The sequence below is a fragment of the Rhincodon typus genome, chromosome 13 (genome assembly GCF_021869965.1).
Source record: "Rhincodon typus isolate 14 chromosome 13, sRhiTyp1.1, whole genome shotgun sequence".
Classification (NCBI taxonomy): domain Eukaryota; kingdom Metazoa; phylum Chordata; class Chondrichthyes; order Orectolobiformes; family Rhincodontidae; genus Rhincodon; species Rhincodon typus.
The window spans coordinates 4557260-4576243 of NC_063344.1; the positions used below are offsets into that span (position 1 = coordinate 4557260).

General features: G+C 44.2%; 1 protein-coding gene across 1 annotated transcript in view; it reads left to right on the forward strand.

Moving 5' to 3' along the window:
• Nucleotides 1-1303, forward strand: part of LOC109917977 (sodium/potassium-transporting ATPase subunit beta-3-like) — a 56731-nt gene extending 55428 nt beyond the window's left edge. The window contains exon 7 of the mRNA XM_020517874.2: nucleotides 586-1303. Within this exon, the coding sequence (XP_020373463.1) occupies nucleotides 586-753 (168 nt within the window). The 3' untranslated portion in view covers nucleotides 754-1303. The remainder of the gene's footprint in view (nucleotides 1-585) is intronic.
• Nucleotides 1304-18984: the final 17681 nt, after the last annotated feature.

The following is an 18984-nucleotide window of genomic DNA, read 5'->3' on the forward strand; positions in this document are numbered from 1 at the left end:
GATCAGCAAAACTCCAAACAAATGGCCAATCCCTTTCCTGACTCTGTACACATGGAGTGGAGGTGATGGCCTAGTGGTATTATCACTAGACTGTTAATCCAGAGACCCAGGTAATTTTCTGGGTTCAAATCTCGCTGTGGCAGATGGTGGAATTTGAATTCAATAATAATCTAGAATTAAGGGTCTAATAATGACCATGAATCTGTTAGTGATTATGGCCTTTAGTGAGACCTTACCTGGTCTGGCCTACATGTGACTCCAGACCCACAGCAATGTGGTTGACGCTTAACTACCCTCTGGGCAATTAGGGATGGGCAATAAATGCTGCCTGGCCAGTGACAATGAATGAAAAAGAGAAGCCTGGCTGATTTACAAATGTTGCAGTATCAGTTTTGCATGACTGTGAAGTTAGTGAGTGAGCATTAGTCTTCTTGTGTATTGTTTGGCTTGACAAGTAAACAGCTGGTTTCGTGTCTCAAGTTGGGAGATCATCTGTCCAACTCCAATGGAACTAAAGATGTTCAGAAGAGTTGATATTAAAAGTTACAGTTACTTGATTTCCTTTTGTTTTGTCATTCCTTGCAGGTAAACTACTCTCAGCCTCTGGTTGCTGTAAAACTAATGCTGGATACCAATGACACCTACAAGGATTTAATGATTGAGTGCAAAATCACTGGTACCAATCTGAAAAATGATGATGATCGTGACCGGTTCTTGGGTCGAGTAGCTTTCAGAGTTCACGTAACAGAATAGCATGAATGAGAGACCTTGCACGATGACTACTTTGTTGTCTTGTTTCATTATAATGCGCTGGACCTGCCATTTGTAGATGTGTGACCACTTTGAAGGGGGGGTGAGCTAGATGGCATTTTATGGTAGCATCATGTTGTGCTTCCAGATATCAAGTGTTAAAACAAATCCTAAATACATAGCTGCCTGCCTTGCCCCAGCCCAACCCCCTGTTGGATCAGTTTACGCACATTTTAAGACATCATGCCATAATAAGGGACCTGTAAATAGCTCTAATTATAACTTTGAATAATGGCAGTCTTCGTCCTTTTTGTGCTGTGATTTTTGCCCCAAGTGAATGTCTAAAGCTTGATGTGCTGTTGCTGTGTACATATTTAATGGACTTAACACAGGTTAACTTTCACATAGACAAATGGAAAGTTTAGAAAGCAAGATCAAATGATATACCAGGCTGGCCGTAAATGATTTTATAACCTTTGCAGAATTATGTCTTTCATGCAGATGCCTTAAAACCTGTATGAAGAAAAGAAAAATAAAACTGATTTTAAACTTTTTTTGGGGATATGGACTGGTGTTTTCACATGTTGCTTTACCTCCTGAGCAGAAGATTTTAAAGCAGCGGTAAACAGTGTCTTGGACATGTTATTATATACAGCCCCAACAACACTCAAGAAACCTGACATCATCCAGGACAAAGCAGCCTGCTTAATTAGGACTGCAACCACAAGCATCCACTCCCTCCACCACCGACGCTCAGTAGCAGCAGTGTGTACTATCTACAAGATGCACTGCAGAAATTCACCAAAGATCCTCAGACAGCACCTTCCAAACCCACGACCACTTTCATCTAGAAAGACAAGGGAAGCAGATACATGGGAATACCACCACCTTCAAGTTCACCTCCAAGACATTCACCATCCTGACTTGGAAATATATCACCGTTCCTTCACTGTTGCTGGGTCAAAACCCTGCAACTCCCTCCCTAATAGCATTGTGGGTCAACCCACAGCAGGAGGACTGCAGTGGTTCAAGAAGGCAGCTCACCACCTCCTTCTCAAGGGCAACTAGGGACGGGCAAGAAATGCTGGGCCCAGCCAGCAACGCCCACATCCCACAAAATGAATTAAAAAAACACAGATGTGGCTACAGTGATACCAAAGCAGCCACATGCATTAATTTTCATTGAAAAATGCTATAATAACTGAATGCATGTAAGTATTTATTTAACATTTCCCACCATTCACTAAAAAAAACATTGACAACGATCAAAACATTTACCTTTGGTAAAATATGTCAAAGCAGACATGCAGTGAACAAAACTAATACGGGTAGTTGAGATAGTAGGGACTGCCGATGCTGGAGAATCTGAGACAACAAGGTGTAGAGCTGGATGAACACAGCAGGCCAAGCAGCATCATAGGAACAGGAAAGCTGACGTTTCGGGTCTAGACCCTTCATCAGAAATGGGGAAGGGGAAGGGGATTCTGAAATAAATAGGGAGAGAGGGGGAGGCGGATAGAAGATGGATAGAGGAGAAGATAGGTGGAGAGGAGACAGACAGGTCAAAGAGGTGGGGATGGAGCCAGTAAAGGTGAGTGTAGGTGGGGAGTTAGGGAGGAGATAGGTCAGTCCAGCGAGGACGGACAGGTCAAGGGGGCGGGATGAGGTTAGTAGGTCGGAAATGGGGGTGGGGCTTGAGCTGGGAGGAGGGGATAGGAGGAAGGAAGGACAGGTTAGGGAGGTGGGGACAAGCTGGGCTGGTTTTGGGATGCGGTAGGGGGAGGGGAGATTTTGAAGCTTGTGAAGTCCACATTGATACCATTGAGCTGCAGGGTTCCCAAGCGGAATATGATCCCTATCCAGTGCCACAACGATGCCACCCGAAGTTTGCAGGAACAGCACCTCATATTTTGTTTGCGAACCCTCTGACACTTCCGCCATCTGCAATCCGACCCCACCACCAAAGACATTTTTCCCTCCCCACCCTTATCTGCTTTCCGGAGGGACCACTCTCTCCGTGAATCCCTTGTCTGCTCCACACTCCCCTCCAGCCCCACCACACCCGGCACTTTTCCCTGCAACCGCAGGAAGTGCCACACCTGTCCCCACACCTCCTCCCTCACCCCCATCCCAGGCCCTAAGAAGACTTTCCACATTAAGCAGATGTTCACCTGCACATCTGCTCATGTGGTATTCTGTATCCGCTGTACCCCTTGTGGACTCCTCTACATCGGGGAAACCAAGCGGAGGCTTGGGGACTGCTTTGTGGAACGCCTACGCTCGGTTCGCAACAAACAACTGCACCTCCCAGTCGCGAACCATTTCAACTCCCCCTCCCATTCCTCAGACGACATGTCCATCCTGGGCCTCCTGCAGTGCCACAACGATGCCACCCGAAGGTTGCAGGAACAGCAACTCATATTCCGCTTGGGAACCCTGCAGCCCAATGGTATCAATGTGGACTTCACAAGCTTCAAAATCTCCCCGCCCCGACTGTATCCCAAAACCAGCCCAGCTTGTCCCCGCCTCCCTAACCTGTCCTTCCTCCCACCTATCCCCTCCTCCCACCTCAAGCCCCACCCCCATCTCCTACCTACTAGCCTCATCCCACCCCCTTGACCTGTCCGTCCTCCCTGGACTGACCTATCCCTTCCCTAACTCTCCACCTACACTCACCTTTACTGGCTCCAACCCAGCCTCCTTGACCTGTCTGTCTCCTCTCCACCTATCTTCTCCTTTATCCATCTTCTACCCGCCTCCCCTTTGTCCCTATTTATTTCAGAATCCCCTTCCCCTCCCCCATTTCTGAAGAAGGGTCTAGACCTGAAACGTCAGCCTTCCTGCTCCTCTGATGCTGCTTGGCCTGCTGTGTTCATCCAGCTCTACACCTTGTTGTCTTTAATACAGGTAGTTCCCAGTCTGCATCCGGCCTCATCCTCAAGTCTGATTGCAAGTCGGAACACAATGCAGGACAATGTAAAGGAGCTGTCTGTAAGCACAGGAAACTTTTGTATGTCACATCTTTATAGTGCATCCCTGTATGAGATCACATTTGTAAGTCGGACATTCACAAATTGGGAACCCTCTGTATTGAGATCACACGCCTACATGCAGGCCAAACCAATCAGAAATACAGTTATTCCTGGTAGAATTCCTAATTCACTATTAGCTTGTGTTTTGGACAGTCCTGACCTTTAAAACTGACAGTAGGCATTTCATGGACTCAATAATCACTGCAGATCCCAGAAGCCAGAGGCTATAGATGTGAGACTGGAAAAGCACAGACAGCATCAGAGGAGCAGGAAAGTCAATGTTTCGGGCCGAAACCTTTCCTGATCAGAGATGTTATTACATGCCTGGGGTAGGTGGGACTTTAACCTAAGCCTCCTGATTCAGAGGTAGGGACACTACCACTTCACCACAAGATTCTAAATACAGGCAAATCTCAGCAGGTCAGTGAACATGTATCCAGAGGCTCAGACTTGGTTACTTATCCACCAAGCTGTTCAGCTGTTATTATATACCCCTGCAGCAGTGAAACGTGAACCTGGACCTTCTGACCCAAGGGTAGGGACACTACCATTGCACCACAAAACTCTATGCGAAACCTTGAAAGATAGTTTTTGTTTAAAGGTCTAGGTGATTCCTGACCAATGATTTGTTTTTGTACCAAATGAACATTGTCCTCTCATCCGACCAGTTTCACAGCTGTGCAATTTCAACTTTAAAGGCAAATTACTAAGTCTGTGTCACTTGGTGGAATAATGATTCAAATTACTGCACATTACATTTTTAAAACCGTTACACAGAATGGTGGCACAGTGGTTAGCATTGCTGCCTCACCATGCCGGAGATCCATGTTTGATTCCAGCCTCGGGGCCAACTGTTTGCATGGAATTTGCACATTCTCCCCGTGTCTGCGTGGGTTTCCTCCGGGTGCTCCGGTTTCCTCCCACAGTCCAAAGATGTGCAGGTTAGGGTGGATTGGCCATGCCAAGTTCCCCATAGTGTCCAGGGATGTGCAGGCTAAGTGGATTGGCCATGGGAAATGTAGGGATAGGGTGAAGGGGGTGGGGGTGGGTCTGGGTGGGATGCTGTTTAGAGGATCAGTATGGACTTGATGGGCTGAATGGCCTGACTCCACATTGTAGGGATTCTATGAACATTTCAAAATGTGGGTTTGTTTTTTCCCAGTGTTAATCCATTTTGTGCTTAGTTACCGTTTTTCTCTCAAGTAGCTCTTGATCCTTGAAAACATCTTCCTTTAATATGATTCTTGAAAAATATCCTTGTAACTCCAGCCAGGCTCGCTGGGTTTTGTTTTGTTATTTGTCTAAATCCGCTTTGGTTCTCAAGCTTCACTCAGTGTCCTTTAAGTGACCAATGAACCCAAGGGCATTATCCCGTGATTTTCCTTTCCCTGGTCCAGATGTTAATTATCATCTCTCTTTGAATGGGATTCAAAGTCTCACAGATGGTGACCTCAAAACTGTATTCTCTGAAACTCAGAAACTTTTTAGAACTTTTTTTAACTTCCCAGTCAACAGTATTTTGGTTTTTAACAGATGATTTTTGAGCCAACACCACAGGAATTCCAAATCCCTCTATACATCCTGCTACTTTGAAATGAAATCTTTACAGACCCAGACGGCATAATATCTGTCATTAGGTCATTTTTTGAAATGTATTGGATGGCATTAAGTTACTTAATTCTGCAACACCCCATGTCACTGTCAAAACTACCTAAAGACTTAGTTAAAGCAGTTCCTGCTGTAACTGGATGGAAAATTCCTATTCCCGACGGCACAGCAAGGGATAGATGCTTCAGTCAGACCGAGAATATTTCTCGATCAATGTACTCGATTAGCAAATCAAATATAGAAAGCAGAGGTATCTTCAGTGGTTTAGAGTTAGGGAGTGAACACGGAGTTAAAAATTCCAAAAGCTACCTGAGGAGAGAGATTGCATTTTCCTTAGCTTTCAGTCAGAAATGAGTCACTATTGCCCTCACTGACACAGAGTTTGTAGCTTGTCTTTAAGGTTGAAGTTGCAAAGATGGGAAACAGTGCTCAAGTCTGGATTGCTCCTTGTGTATTTAAAATGATTCTGTGGCTTTACCAAGTAAAACATCCCAGAACTTCGCAAGTAACTCATCAAACAAAGTTTGACACCAAGAGAAAGTCTACTGAATGATCGCAACAACCTGAAACAATCTGTAAGTTAAGCATTTCAGTTAGTACAAAGGGCTAAAGTATGATAATAGGATAGGGGGAGGCAATGGCCTAGTGGTGTTATCATTGGACTGTTAATCCAGAGACCCAGATAACATTCTGGGGACCTGGGTTTGAATCCTGCCATGGCAGATGGTGGAATTTGAATTCAATAAAAAAATCTGGAATTAAGAATCTAAAAGATGACCATGAATCCATTGTTGATTGTTGGGAAATCCCATCTGGTTCACTAATGCCCTTTAGGGAAGGAAACTGCCATCCTTACCTGGTCTGGCCTACATGTGACTCCAGAACCACAGCAATGTGGTTGACTCTTAACTTAATTCAGGATGGGCAATAAATGCTGCCTGGCCAGAAATGCCCTCATCCTGTTAATGAATAAAGGAGGATAAATAGCACCCCACCATATTATTCTGTACCTGCTGGGCTACTTCCATCATTATCTGGCCATCTTGAGGGAGTGGGAAGGGGGTTGGTGCTGCTGTCAGTCTAACAATTCAAGTGTGGCTCGACAGGCAGACCAAATAAACCCACAATGTAAAATTGCAATATTTTCTGTTCCATATCCCTTAAATATAGAGTTCAGGTACATTTGAAATTTGGTGAATTAACATATTGTCACAGTTTTGAATTATAGAGTACTACAGCATGGAGACAGGCCCTTCGGCCCAAACAGGTCCATGCCGACCAAAATGTCCATCCATACTTAACCCATTTCTCTGCACTTGGCCCATATCCTTCTAAACCTTTCCTATCTGCATATTCACTCAAATGCCTTTTAAATGTTGTTAATGTACCCACCTCAACCACTTCTGCTGGCAGCTCATTCCATATGCGTACCACCCTCTGAGTAAAAAAGTTGCCCCTCAGGTTGCAACGTATTTTTTCCCGTCTTACCTTAAACTGATGCTCTCTAGTCCTCGATTCCCCAGCTCTGGGAAAAAGACTGAGTTCATTCACCCTATCCATGCTTTGCATTGATCTTATACACTTCTATAAGGTCCCCCCTTAGTCTTTTATACTCTAAAGAAAAAAGGTCCTAGCATGTCTCACCTCTCCCTTTAACTCAGTCCCTTGAGTCCTCGCAACATCCTTGTAAATTTCTTCTCTACTCTTTCTAGTTTAATAACATCCTTCCTAAAGCAAGGTGACCGAAACTGAACACAATACTCCAATCGCGGCCTCACCAACTTCCTGTACAACTGCAACATAACCTCCCAACTTCTATATTCCATGCCCTGACTAATGAAAGCCAGGGTGCCAAAAGCTGCCTTCACTGCCCTGTCTACCTGTGACTCCACTTCCATTTTGTTGTTGTTACTGTATAGTAGATTTTCACCGAATTCCTACTGCTTTATGTACATGAGCATTATGTATCACTTTTCAGTCAACCTGAGGTCCCGGGGAACTGGCAAGTAGCTAATGTTCCTCTTCCAAAGAAGGGAAATAGGGACAACCCAGGAAACTACAGACCAGTGAATATCACATTGGTGGTGCAAAGCTATTGGAGAGAATTCTTAGGGATAGGATGTATGCACATTTGCAAAAGCATGGCCTAATTAGGAACAGTCAGCATGGCTTTGTGCAGGGCAGGTCATGTCTTACTAACCTGATTGAATTTTTCGAGGAGGTGATGAAGGTGATCGATGAGGGTAGAGCAGTGGACGTTGTGGGTTTTAGTAAGGCTTTCAACAAGGTCCCTCATGGTAGGCTCATCCAGAAGATTGAGATGCATGAGATCCATGCTGATTTGGCCACGTGGATTCAGAATTGGTTTGCCCAAAAAACGACAGAAGGTGGTAGTGAAAGGGCATTTTTCAGGCTGGAATTCCATGAATAGTGGTGTTCCATAGGTATCCGTGCTGGGACCCCTACTGTTTGTGATATATATAAATGACTTGGATGAAAACGTGGATGGATGCGTTAGTAACTTTGCAGATGATACAGAGATTGGTGGAGTATTGGATAGTGTAGAAGGTTGTCAAAGGATACAGTGGGATGTAGATCAGTTGCAGATATGGGCAGAGAAATGGCATACCGAGTTTAATCTGGGTAAGTGTGAGATGCTGCACTTTGGGAGATCAAATATTAACGAGAAGTATACAGTTAATGACAGGACTCTGAACAGCATTGATGTACAGAAGGATCTAGGGGTTCAAATCCACAACTCCCTGAAAGTGGCCACGCAAGTAGGTAGGGTGGTGAAGAAGGTGTTTGGCTCACTTGCCTTTACTAGTCAGGGAATTAAGTAAAAGAGTCAGGATGTCATGTCACAGCTTTATAAGACTTTAGTTTGGCCATACTTAAGGGTATTGCGTTCAGTTCTGGTCACCACATTACAGGAAGGGTATGAAGGCTTTGGAGAGGGTGCAGAAGAGGTTTACCAGGATGCTGCCTGGATTAGAGGGTATGAGCTATAAGGAGAGGCTAGAAAAACTCAGGTTGTTTTCTCTGGAGCGGCGGAGGCTGAGGGGAGACTTGATAGAAGTCTATATTTCTCCGCCCATATCTGCAATTGATCTATACCCCACTGTATCCTTTGACAACCTTCTACACTATCTACAACTCCACCGATCTTTGTATCATCTGCAAACTTACTAACTCATCCATCTACATTTTCATCCAAGTCATTTATATATATCACAAACAGCAAAGGTCCCAGTACGGATACCTCTAGTCACAGACCTCTAGGATTGGGGGTGGCCTGGCTAGATGAATACAAAACTGGCTGGGTCATGGAAGACATAGGGTAGTGGTGGAAGGGTGTTTTTCAGATTGGAGACCGATAACTAGTAGTGTTTCACAGGGATCAGTCTTAGGTCCTTTGTTGTTTACAGTGTATATAAATGATCTGGAGGAAAATGTGGGTGGCCTGATTAGTAAGTTTGCAGATGGCACAAAGGTTGGTGGAGTTGCTTATAGTGCCGACGATTGTGAAAGGATATAACAGGATATAGATAGATTGGCGACTTGGGCGCAGAAATGGCAGGTGGAGTTTAATCCAAACCAATGCGAGGTGATGCATTTTGGAGGATCAAATTTAGATCTGAATTATACTGTTCTGGGCATGCAGGTCCACAGTTCCCTAAAAGTGGCAATACAGGTGGTGGCCAAAGTGATTAAGAAGGCATATGGCATGCTTGCTTTCATTGGCCGGGACGTGGAGTACAAGAGTTGGAAAAACATGTTGCAGCGATGTAAAACCCTTGTTAGGCTGCATTTGGAGTATTGTGTGCATTTTGGTCACCACATTACCAGAAGGACGTGGAAGCTTTGGAGAGAGTGCAGAGAAGGTTCACCAGGATGTTGCCGGGTCTCTAGGACATTGGCTAGGAGGAAAGGTTAAAAAGACAAGGATTGTTTTCACTGGAAAGATGGTGGCTGAGAGGAGACCTGATAGAGGTCTACAAAATTATGACACGCTTAGATAGGTGGATAGTTAGAGGCTTTTTCCCAGGGTTGAAGTTTCAATTACAAGGGGGTGCACATGCTAAAAGTGAGAGGGCAAAAGTTTAAGGGAGATGTGTGAGGGAAGTTTTTCACGCAGAGAGCGGTAGGAGCCTGGAATGCACTACCAGAGGAGATGGTAGAAGCAGGCACGTTGGCAACATTTAAGAAGCATCTGAATGGTTACATGAATAGGGAGGGAATAGAGGGATATGGACTGAATCAGGGCAGAAGGTTTGTTTTAACAAGGTGTAGAGCTGGATGAACACAGCAGGCCAAGCACCATCGGAGGAGCAGGAAAGCTGACGTTTCGGGTCTAGACCCTTCTTCAGAAATGGGCGAGGGGAAGGGGGTTCTGAAATAAACAGGGAGAGAGGGGGAGGCGGAAAGAAGATGGATAAAGGAGAGGATAGGTGGAGAGGAGACAGACAGGTCAAAGAGGTGGGGATGGAGCCAGTAAAGGTGAGTGGAGGTGGGGAGTTAGGGTGGGGATTGGTCAGTCTAGGGAAGACAGACAGGTCAAGGGAGCAGGATGAGGCTGGTAGGTAGGAGATGGGGGTGTGGGTTGAGGTGGGAGGAGTGGATAGGTGGGAGGAAGGACAGGTTAGGGAGGCGTGGACAAGCTGGGCTGGTTTTGGGATGCGGTAGAGGGAGGGGAGATTTTGAAGCTTGTGAAAGAGGCTTGGGGACCGCTTTGCAGAACACCTATGCTCGGTTCGCAATAAACAACTGCACCTCCCAGTCGCGAACCATTTCAACTCCCCCTCCCATTCCTCAGATGACATGTCCATCCTGGGCCTCCTGCAGTGCCACAACGATGCCACCCGAAGGTTGCAGGAACAGCAACTCCCATTCCGCTTGGGAACCCTGCAGCTCGTCCCTGCCTCCCTAACCTGTCCTTCCTCCCACCTATCCCCTCCTCCCACCTCAAGCCCCACCCCCATCTCCTACCTACCAGCCTCATTCCGCCCCCTTGACCTGTCCGTCCTCCCTGGACCGACCTATCTCCTCCCTAACTCCCCACCTAAACTCACCTTTACTGGCTCCACCCCCATCTCTTTGACCTGTCTGTCTCCTCTCCACCTATCTGCTCCTTTATCCATCTTCTATCCGCCTCCCCCTCGCTCCCTATTTGTTTCAGAACCCCCTTCCCCTCCCCCATTTCTGAAGAAGGGTCTAGACCTGAAACGTCAGCTTTCCTGCTCCTCTGATGCTGCTTGGCCTGCTGTGTTCATCCAGCTCTACACCTTGTTATCTCAGACTCTCCAGCATCTGCAGTTCCTACTATCCCAGAAGGTTTGTTTTTTAGTTTAGTCAGGGCATGATGATCGGCACAGGCTTGGAGGGCCGAAAGGCCTGTTCCTGCACTGTACTTCTCTTTTGGTCTTTTGTTTATAAATTATGAGGTGCATAGTTTAGGGTTGACAGTCAGAATCTTTTTCCCAGAGTTGAAATGCCCAATACTAGGGGGCATGCATTTAAGGTGAAGGGGAGGAAGTTCAAAGGAGATTTACACAGAGGGTGGTAGGAGTGTGGAACGCGCTGCCAGGGGTGATGGTGGAGGCAGATACAAGAGGGGCATTTAAGGGACTTTTAGATAAACGCATGCAAGAAATGGAGGGATATGGACCAAGGGCAGGAGGAAGGGATTTGGCACAACATCGCAGGCTGAAGGGCCTGTTCCTGTGCTGCGCTGTTCAATACCTTACATTGTACAGTTAGCTCAGTTGGCTGGAAGGCTGGTTTATGATGGAGCGTGACACCAACAGCTTTGGGTTCAATTTTCACACCAGCTGGGGTCACCATGAAGGACTCTCCTTCCCAACCTCTCCCCTTGCCTGACGTATGGTGACCCTCAGGTTAAACCACCACTGGTTGTAGAGAGCAGTCCCTATGGTTACATAGTCATTCTGCTGTTCATTTGTAAGCAGTGGAACAATCCTGCTGAGGGAAGATTATGCAAAGTGGCACATAAAATTGCAAATTGAGTTTTACTTTTATCAAAAATATCCTTAACAAAAGCCAAGTACGACCAATCTTGTTCAAAGTAACTGCATTTCAGAAATTTCATCGATTGGATATTATTTTTTAGTATTTTTAGCTAGCAGCAAATTCGAAGGTAACTTGCACTTGAAAGGTTCTGAGGAAGGGTCACTTGACCTGAAACGTTAACTTTGCTTTTTCTCGATAGATGCTGCTAGACCTGCTGAAATTTTCCAGCAATTTCTGTTTTCATTTTTGACTTCCAGCATCCGCAGTTCTTTGTTATTTTCACACTTGAAAGGTTTTCGTTTATAATTGGTAAGGGCTCCTGGAATTAGCGGTTAATTTGTTAGCAGGATTGAGAGATGGTCAGGCAAAAGCAGTGAAGTCAATTTTAAAAAATGTCATTGTTGGAATGATAACCAGTAAAAACCTGTTGTGATATCTTCTGGATCCAACCTGGGTTGGGAAGGTACAATAATCCACACAGGGCCATAGACATCAAGACATTAGAGAGACATAATGTGCATTTGAGGGGAACCAAAGCACAAGTGTGGGGCAAGCTGAGGAAACAGACCTCCTTGCGTGACCACAGTCCATACTGGGATTGAACCCCCACTGATGATTTTATCCTACACCAAACTCTAGTAATAACTAAACCTGCCAACGTGGGTTACTCTCTTCAGATACAATACAGTTCCTGTAATATAACATTTCACAAGAAAGCTGTCAGGACCATAGAATTTGGGAAAATAAAATCGAGAAACTACATCGGCAAACAATGACGTACAAAAATGAAAAATGTTTTTATAAGACACTCAAGAGCATAGGGGAATTTATATTCCACTAGGAGGAAACAGCAAAGTAAATATTTGTGGGGCCTCATGGATGTAGGGAACATCAAAGTTGGGGAAGAGTTATATGTGAAGTTGCAGACAGCACAGGAGTACAAGTTAAGAGAGGATATGAAGAGTCTAGGGGAATAGTGTAAAGCAATTAGAAAGGCAATGAAGGTAAATGGTCAAGAACAATAATACAAATGGTACAATTGCAGAGTTGTTACAGTCCACGGTTATACAGTTTTTAAAGATTTTTTTCATTCATGGGATGAGGGTGTGGCTGTGCCAGGCAGCATTTATTGCCCATCCCTAATTGCCCAGAGGGCAGTTAAGAGCCAATCAGATAAGAATGGCAGTTTCCTTCCCTAAAGGGCACTTATAAGGCACATGTTTTTTTCCAGCAATTGAGTATGGATTCACAGTCATCATTTGTGTTGTAATTCCAGATGTTTTTTTTTTATTGAATTCAAATTCCACCATCTGCTGTGACAGGATTTGAACCTGGGTTCCCAGAAGAATACCTGGATCTCTGGATTAACAGCCCAGCAATGATACCACTAGGCCATCGCCCTCCCCCAATTTCTAATCAAGTAATCATCCAATACCCTCTTGAATGTTCCAGTTGAACCTTCATAATGCCAGGTAGTGTGATTCATACCCTAACTACTCACTGAGTCAAAAAGATTTTACTGACATTACCCTAACTTCTTTTGCAAATTATATTAAATCCATACCCTCTTGTTCTCTTTACGAGTGGGAACAGCTCCTCCCTGTCTACTCTGTCCAGCCTGCTCATGATTTTAAAAACCTCTATCAAATCCCCTCTCAGCCAAGGAGAGCAGTCAGTCATAATCTCTTTTATCATAACTGAAATAAATAGCATAGTACAAAGTAGCAAAACATTTTCTAGACACTTCAGTTAAAAAAAGGCTGGTGATGGGAATAGGAACATTAAGCAATAAAGAAGGATCGACTAGGGAGATAGAATAGGTAGGCATTACATTGAATGGTAAGATAAGTGATGAGATAAATGCATAAATAAATAAGGGAATGTATTGAATCAACTAAAGTCTGGATCGACGCATTTGAGAGAATCTATGGAAACGATAGCAGAGGTAATACTTCTTATTTAATAACTAATTAGAAAGAGTATAGCAGCAGAGGACTGCAACATAATCGATTATTGGGAAATGTTAGAGTCTGTTAGAAAAGAGATAATAGGAGAAATGCACATCATCAAGCAGAGCCAGCATGGCTTTATGAAGAGAAAATTATACTTGACAAATTTGTTAGAATTCTTTAAGGAGGTAAGAAGCAGGATAGATAAAGGGGAAGCAGAGGATGTAATATATTTGGATTTTCAGAAGGCATTTAAGAAGGCACCACACATTAGGCTATTTTAGAAGAGACCATGATGTTGGATGTAGTATACTGGTATGGATAGAGGATTGGCTAATGAATAGAACACAGAGAGGTGGATGAGGAGAGTGAATCTACTAAAGCCAAGTTTGCAGATGACACAAAAATAGGTGGAAAAGCAAATGGTGAAGATTACACAAGTCTGCAGAAGGAAATAGACAATTTAACAGGTGGGCAAAAACTTGACATATGAACTATTATATGGGAAAACGTGAGGTTATGCACTTTGGCAGGAAGAATAGAGGAGCTGAATATTAGTTAAATGGAGAAAGACTGCAGAAAGCTGCAGCACAGAGGGATTTAGTGTCCTTGTGCATAAATCACGAAAAGCTAGTAGAGATAACACAGTTTGGAGCTGGAGGAGCACAACAGACCAGAAAGCAACCGGTGGAGCAGGGAAGTTGATCTTTTGGGTCAGGACCCTTCTTCAGAAATGGGGGAGGGGGAAGGGGGCTCTGAAATAAATTACAGAGGAGGGGTGGGCTGGGAAAGGTAGGTGGGATGGTGATAGGTGAGTGCAGGTAGGCAGTGGTGGTGCTAATAACGCCAAGGTCATGGGTTCAATCCCCATACTGACCAAGTCTGTACATTTCCAGCCACGAGTTTAATGCATTGTGTTCGAATGGGAATCTTGCGTAACCATTTCTACAAGAAAGGTCCCGACCCGAAACATCAACTTTCCTGCTCCTCTGATGCTGGCTGGCCTGCTGTGTTCCTCCAGCTCCACACTGTGTTAGCTCTGACTCCAGCATCAGCAGTTCTTAATAACTCACAAAAAGCTAGTATTCAAATTCAGCAGGTAATGAGAAAAAGAAAATGGAATGTTGGCCTTTATTTCAGAGGAAATGAAGTATAAAGAGAGGGCAGTTTGGCTCAAACTATACAAGGCACTGGTCAGACAATAGCTGGAATACTGTGAAAAGTTTTGTTCCCCTGATCTAAAATGTTCTGGCATTCATTCACTCCAACACCAATGCAGTGGAAGTAGTGTGTCACCAAGGCCCCTTGACAGCCCCTTCCAAACCCGACACTTCTAGCACCTGGAAGGACAAGACCAGCAGAAAGATGGGAACACCACCACCTGCAAGTTCCCCCCCAAGGCTCTCACCATCCTGACTTGGAAATATATCACCGTTCCTTCATTGTCGCTGGGTCAAAATCCTGGAATTCCCTCCCTAAAAGCATTGTGGGTCAACCTACAGCACATGGACTGCAGTGATTCAAGAAAGGAGCTCACCACCTTCTGAAGGGTAATTATAGATGAACAAACACTGGCTCAGCTAGCAATACTCACATTCCATTAATATTTAATAATTGGTCCATGGGATGCAGCTATCACTGGCCAGGCCAGCATTTATTGCCCAGAGGGCAACTAAGAGTCAACCACATTGCTGTGGGTCTAGAGTCACATATAGGCCAGACCAGGTGAGGATGACAGATTTCCTTCCCTAAAGGGCATTAGTAAACGAGATGACTTACTTGATTGTCTTTGGGCTAGTTTTGATTCCAGATTTTTAAAAAATTCAATTCAAATTTCACTGTTTGCCATGGTGGGATTCAAACCCTTGTCCCAAGAACATTATCCTGGAATCCAGTGACATGACAATTATGCTGCTAATACTATCGACAATGCATTCAAGTTCTGAAAATGATCTCAACATTCCTCAACAATGCAGTTTCTGTGTTATACAGTACCAAGTCTATCCTAACAATATAACATAACTTTGATGGATTATATACTACATGCTTCACCAGATATTTTCCCCATGTTAACTCAACATCAATTTCTCAAGGTAATTAGGGACAGGCAACAAAGATTGGTCTGAGCAGCAATCCTCAAAACAAAGATATGTAAAAAATAACTCTGAAGCTAATATAAGCCCAGATGCTAACCAAACAACATAGCAATAAAGCAGCACTGCAACATTTGCCAGGTTATTTCTGAAATTCATTATTTTATAGATCAACACTCCATAATGCATCACATAGGTATGACAATGTGTCTTTTATAATAATATTATTTTATAGACTCAAGTCAGTCTCCGACAAACCTTTCCACATTCCATGGAGATTGAACTCAGTGAAGACCATCTTCCCATGAGTCCAGCCACACATTGTAATCAGTTCCTGTACCCCCACCACAGATACCTGTCTTTCAAACCCACCTTCCCCCAAACCCCACACACACTCATGCCCTCCATCACTCCACTCATCCATTCATTCCTTCTACTGCACCCCTCTTCCACTACTTCCAAAATGGATTTCTCTACCTTGCCTGGATGAGAGAGCTGGGGTGGAGCTTTGAGGAGACAAGCTCCGAGGCCATAAGACACAAGAGCAGAATTAGGCCTTTGGCCCATTGAGTCTGCTCCACCATTCGATCATGGCTGATGTTTCTCAACCCCATTCTCCTGCCTTCTCCCTCTTACCTTTGACCCCTTACTAATCAATAACTTATTTATTTCTGTCTTAAATACACTAAATGACTTAACCTGCATGGCCCTCTGTGGCAATGAGTTCCATTGATTAACCACCCTCTGAAGAAATACCACATTTCAGTTCTAAAGGGCCATCCCTTCACTGACATTGTGCCCTTGGGTCCTAGTCTCTCCTACAAGTGGAAACATCTCCTCAATGTCCACTCTATCCAGGCCTTGCAGTATTCTGTAAGTTTCAATCAGATCTCATCTTTCTAAACACAGAGTTCAGACCCAGAGTCCTCATATGACAAATAAAAACCGAAAGAACTGCTGATGCTGTAAATCAGAAACAAAAACAGAAATTGCTGGAAAAGCTTAGCAGGTCTAGCAACTGTGAAGAGGAATGAGAGTTAATGTTTCGGGTCCAGTGACCCTTCCTCAGAACTTCCTCATATGACAAGCCCTTCGTTCCCAGGATCATTCTTGTGAACCTTCCTCTGGACCCCCTCCAAGGCCTGCACATCCTTGCTTAGATATGGGACCCAAAACTGATCACAATTTTCCAAACGCTGTCTAACCAGAGCCTTATATAGTTTCAGCAATACATCCCTGCTCTTGTATTCTAACCTTCTTGAAATGGACACTCACATTTTATCCTGCAAGTTAAACTTAGGAGAAGCCTGAAATAGGACTCCCAAGTCCCTTTGTGCTTCAGATTTCTGAACCCTACCAAAGTGCATTCTTTGCCACATTATATTTCATTTGCCATTTTTTTGCCCACTCTCCTCGCCTGACCAAGTCCATCTGCAGCCTCCCCACTCCCTCTACTCTACATATCCCTGCACCTATCTTTCTGTCGTCTGCAAATTTAGCAAGAATACCCTCAGTAATGTAAATAGTTATGGTCCCAACATTGACCCCTGTGGATCTCCACTAGTCACTAGCTGCCATCCTGAAAAAGACCTTTTTTTATCCCCACTCTGCCTCCTGCCAGTCAGCCATTCCTCCATCCATGCCAGTCCCTTGTCCCCAACACCATGGGATCTTCTCTTATTTAGCAGCCTCCTGCGAGGCACTTTGTCAAAGGACCTCTGGAAATAGATCATGCCCAGTGACTCTCCTTTGTCTAACTTGCTCATTATCTCCTCCAGCGATTCCTGAAAGATCACCACCAATGCCTCCACAATCTCCTCAGCCATCTCCTTCAGAACTCTGAGGTGTGGTCCATCAGTCTGGGTGATTTATCCACCTTCAGATTTTTCAGCTTCCCAACACCTTCTCCTTAGTGATAGACACTACACTTCACTCAGACTCTTGAAGGACTGGCATGCTACTGGTGTCTTTCACCATGAAGACTGATGCACAGTACCTATTCATTTCCTTCATTTTGTTTCTTCCCCATTACTTCTCCACTGGAAGATAGCACCAACATACCAGAACTTCAGTGACAGGTGGAATACAACGTGGGAATGTGAGGTTATGCACCTTGGTAGGAAGAATAGAGGTGTAGACTGTTTTCTAAAAGGGGAAAGGCTTCAGAATGGGGTCAGATCCCACCATGGTGGGATTTGAAATCATACTAAAATCTGTAAGAGGCTAGCCCAGTGGTGATCATGTGTAACTACTGTCGACTGCTATAAAAACCCATCAGGTTCATCAGTGTCCTTTAGGGAAGGAAATCAGCTGAGTTACCAGAGTGTGGCCTACACATGACAGTCTGTTGAGAATCAGGGATGGGCAATAACTACTGGCCTTGCCAGTGAGCCCCATGTCCCATGACTGAAGTAGCAATGACAGATAGTGTCATAGTCAGGGTGTTATTGCTTAAACCTTTAATTAGAGCTAACCAGGAACTGGTCGGTGAAGGGATTCAGAGAGTTACTTATAGGGTGGCCCACATAGCTAAAAGGCAACAAATACATTCAGAAAAAGCAAAGCAAAAACTGCTATGAATTCCAAAAATCAGCAATGAAAACAGAAAATGTAAGGAACATGCAGCAAGTCAAGCAGTATGTGAAAAGAGAAATGCAGGATTAACATTCGAGTCCAACATTATATTTTCAGTGCAAAACCTCAACAACCCAACCCAAGTCTTAAACAAATTCAAATATTGCTTTCTTGCTTTTATAAAATATCGGATGCTTTTGTTAATGGCCTTTGCTACCTGACTCACTTTGAAGATCAATAGTTCTGCATCACTACTGCATCACCTGTCTGCTCCCCTGTGGTCTTAAATGACACACTTTCTTTCTGTCAAAACATATAACTTTACGCTTCATTCCATTACAGTTTCTATTCATTAGAGCACACCATCCTTAAAAGGAAATTGGATGGACACACGTTTTCACAGGGCAGGTTTGGGGAATAAGATTGATAGGGTTTCTACAGAGTTCCATGATGCAAATGGCATCCTTCCATATTGGCATGACCCTTTGATCTCATAAATATACAGCTTGGTAGCTGAGTGGAAAATGGAACAACCCTCTGATTTTCTGCACGAGGGACTGCAAACAATTCAAGCACAAATACACAAGGCCAAATTAGAATAAATCTCTGTTTATATCGTCTCAACATGTCTTGATATCTGCATTTGAAAAGGGCTCATGCTATGCTATTGTATTTTTCAAAAACATTTTCTCCCAGTGACCTTCAAATTCTGAATGTGGGTTCAGTCTACCTTGAATTGTGACCCATTTGCCCTCGAGGGCAGGCCTGTTCTTTTCTTACAGCTATTTTACTGATTTAATACAATCGGCTCATCACATATTGTGAAACTAGAAGAAATTACAGCTCACAATTAAGCAGCAGCCAAATTAGTCGACTATAGTTATTAGGGTTGTCTATGATGGAGAAATAGATGGTCCCAGGATATGGTAAACCGAATGCTTGGTAATG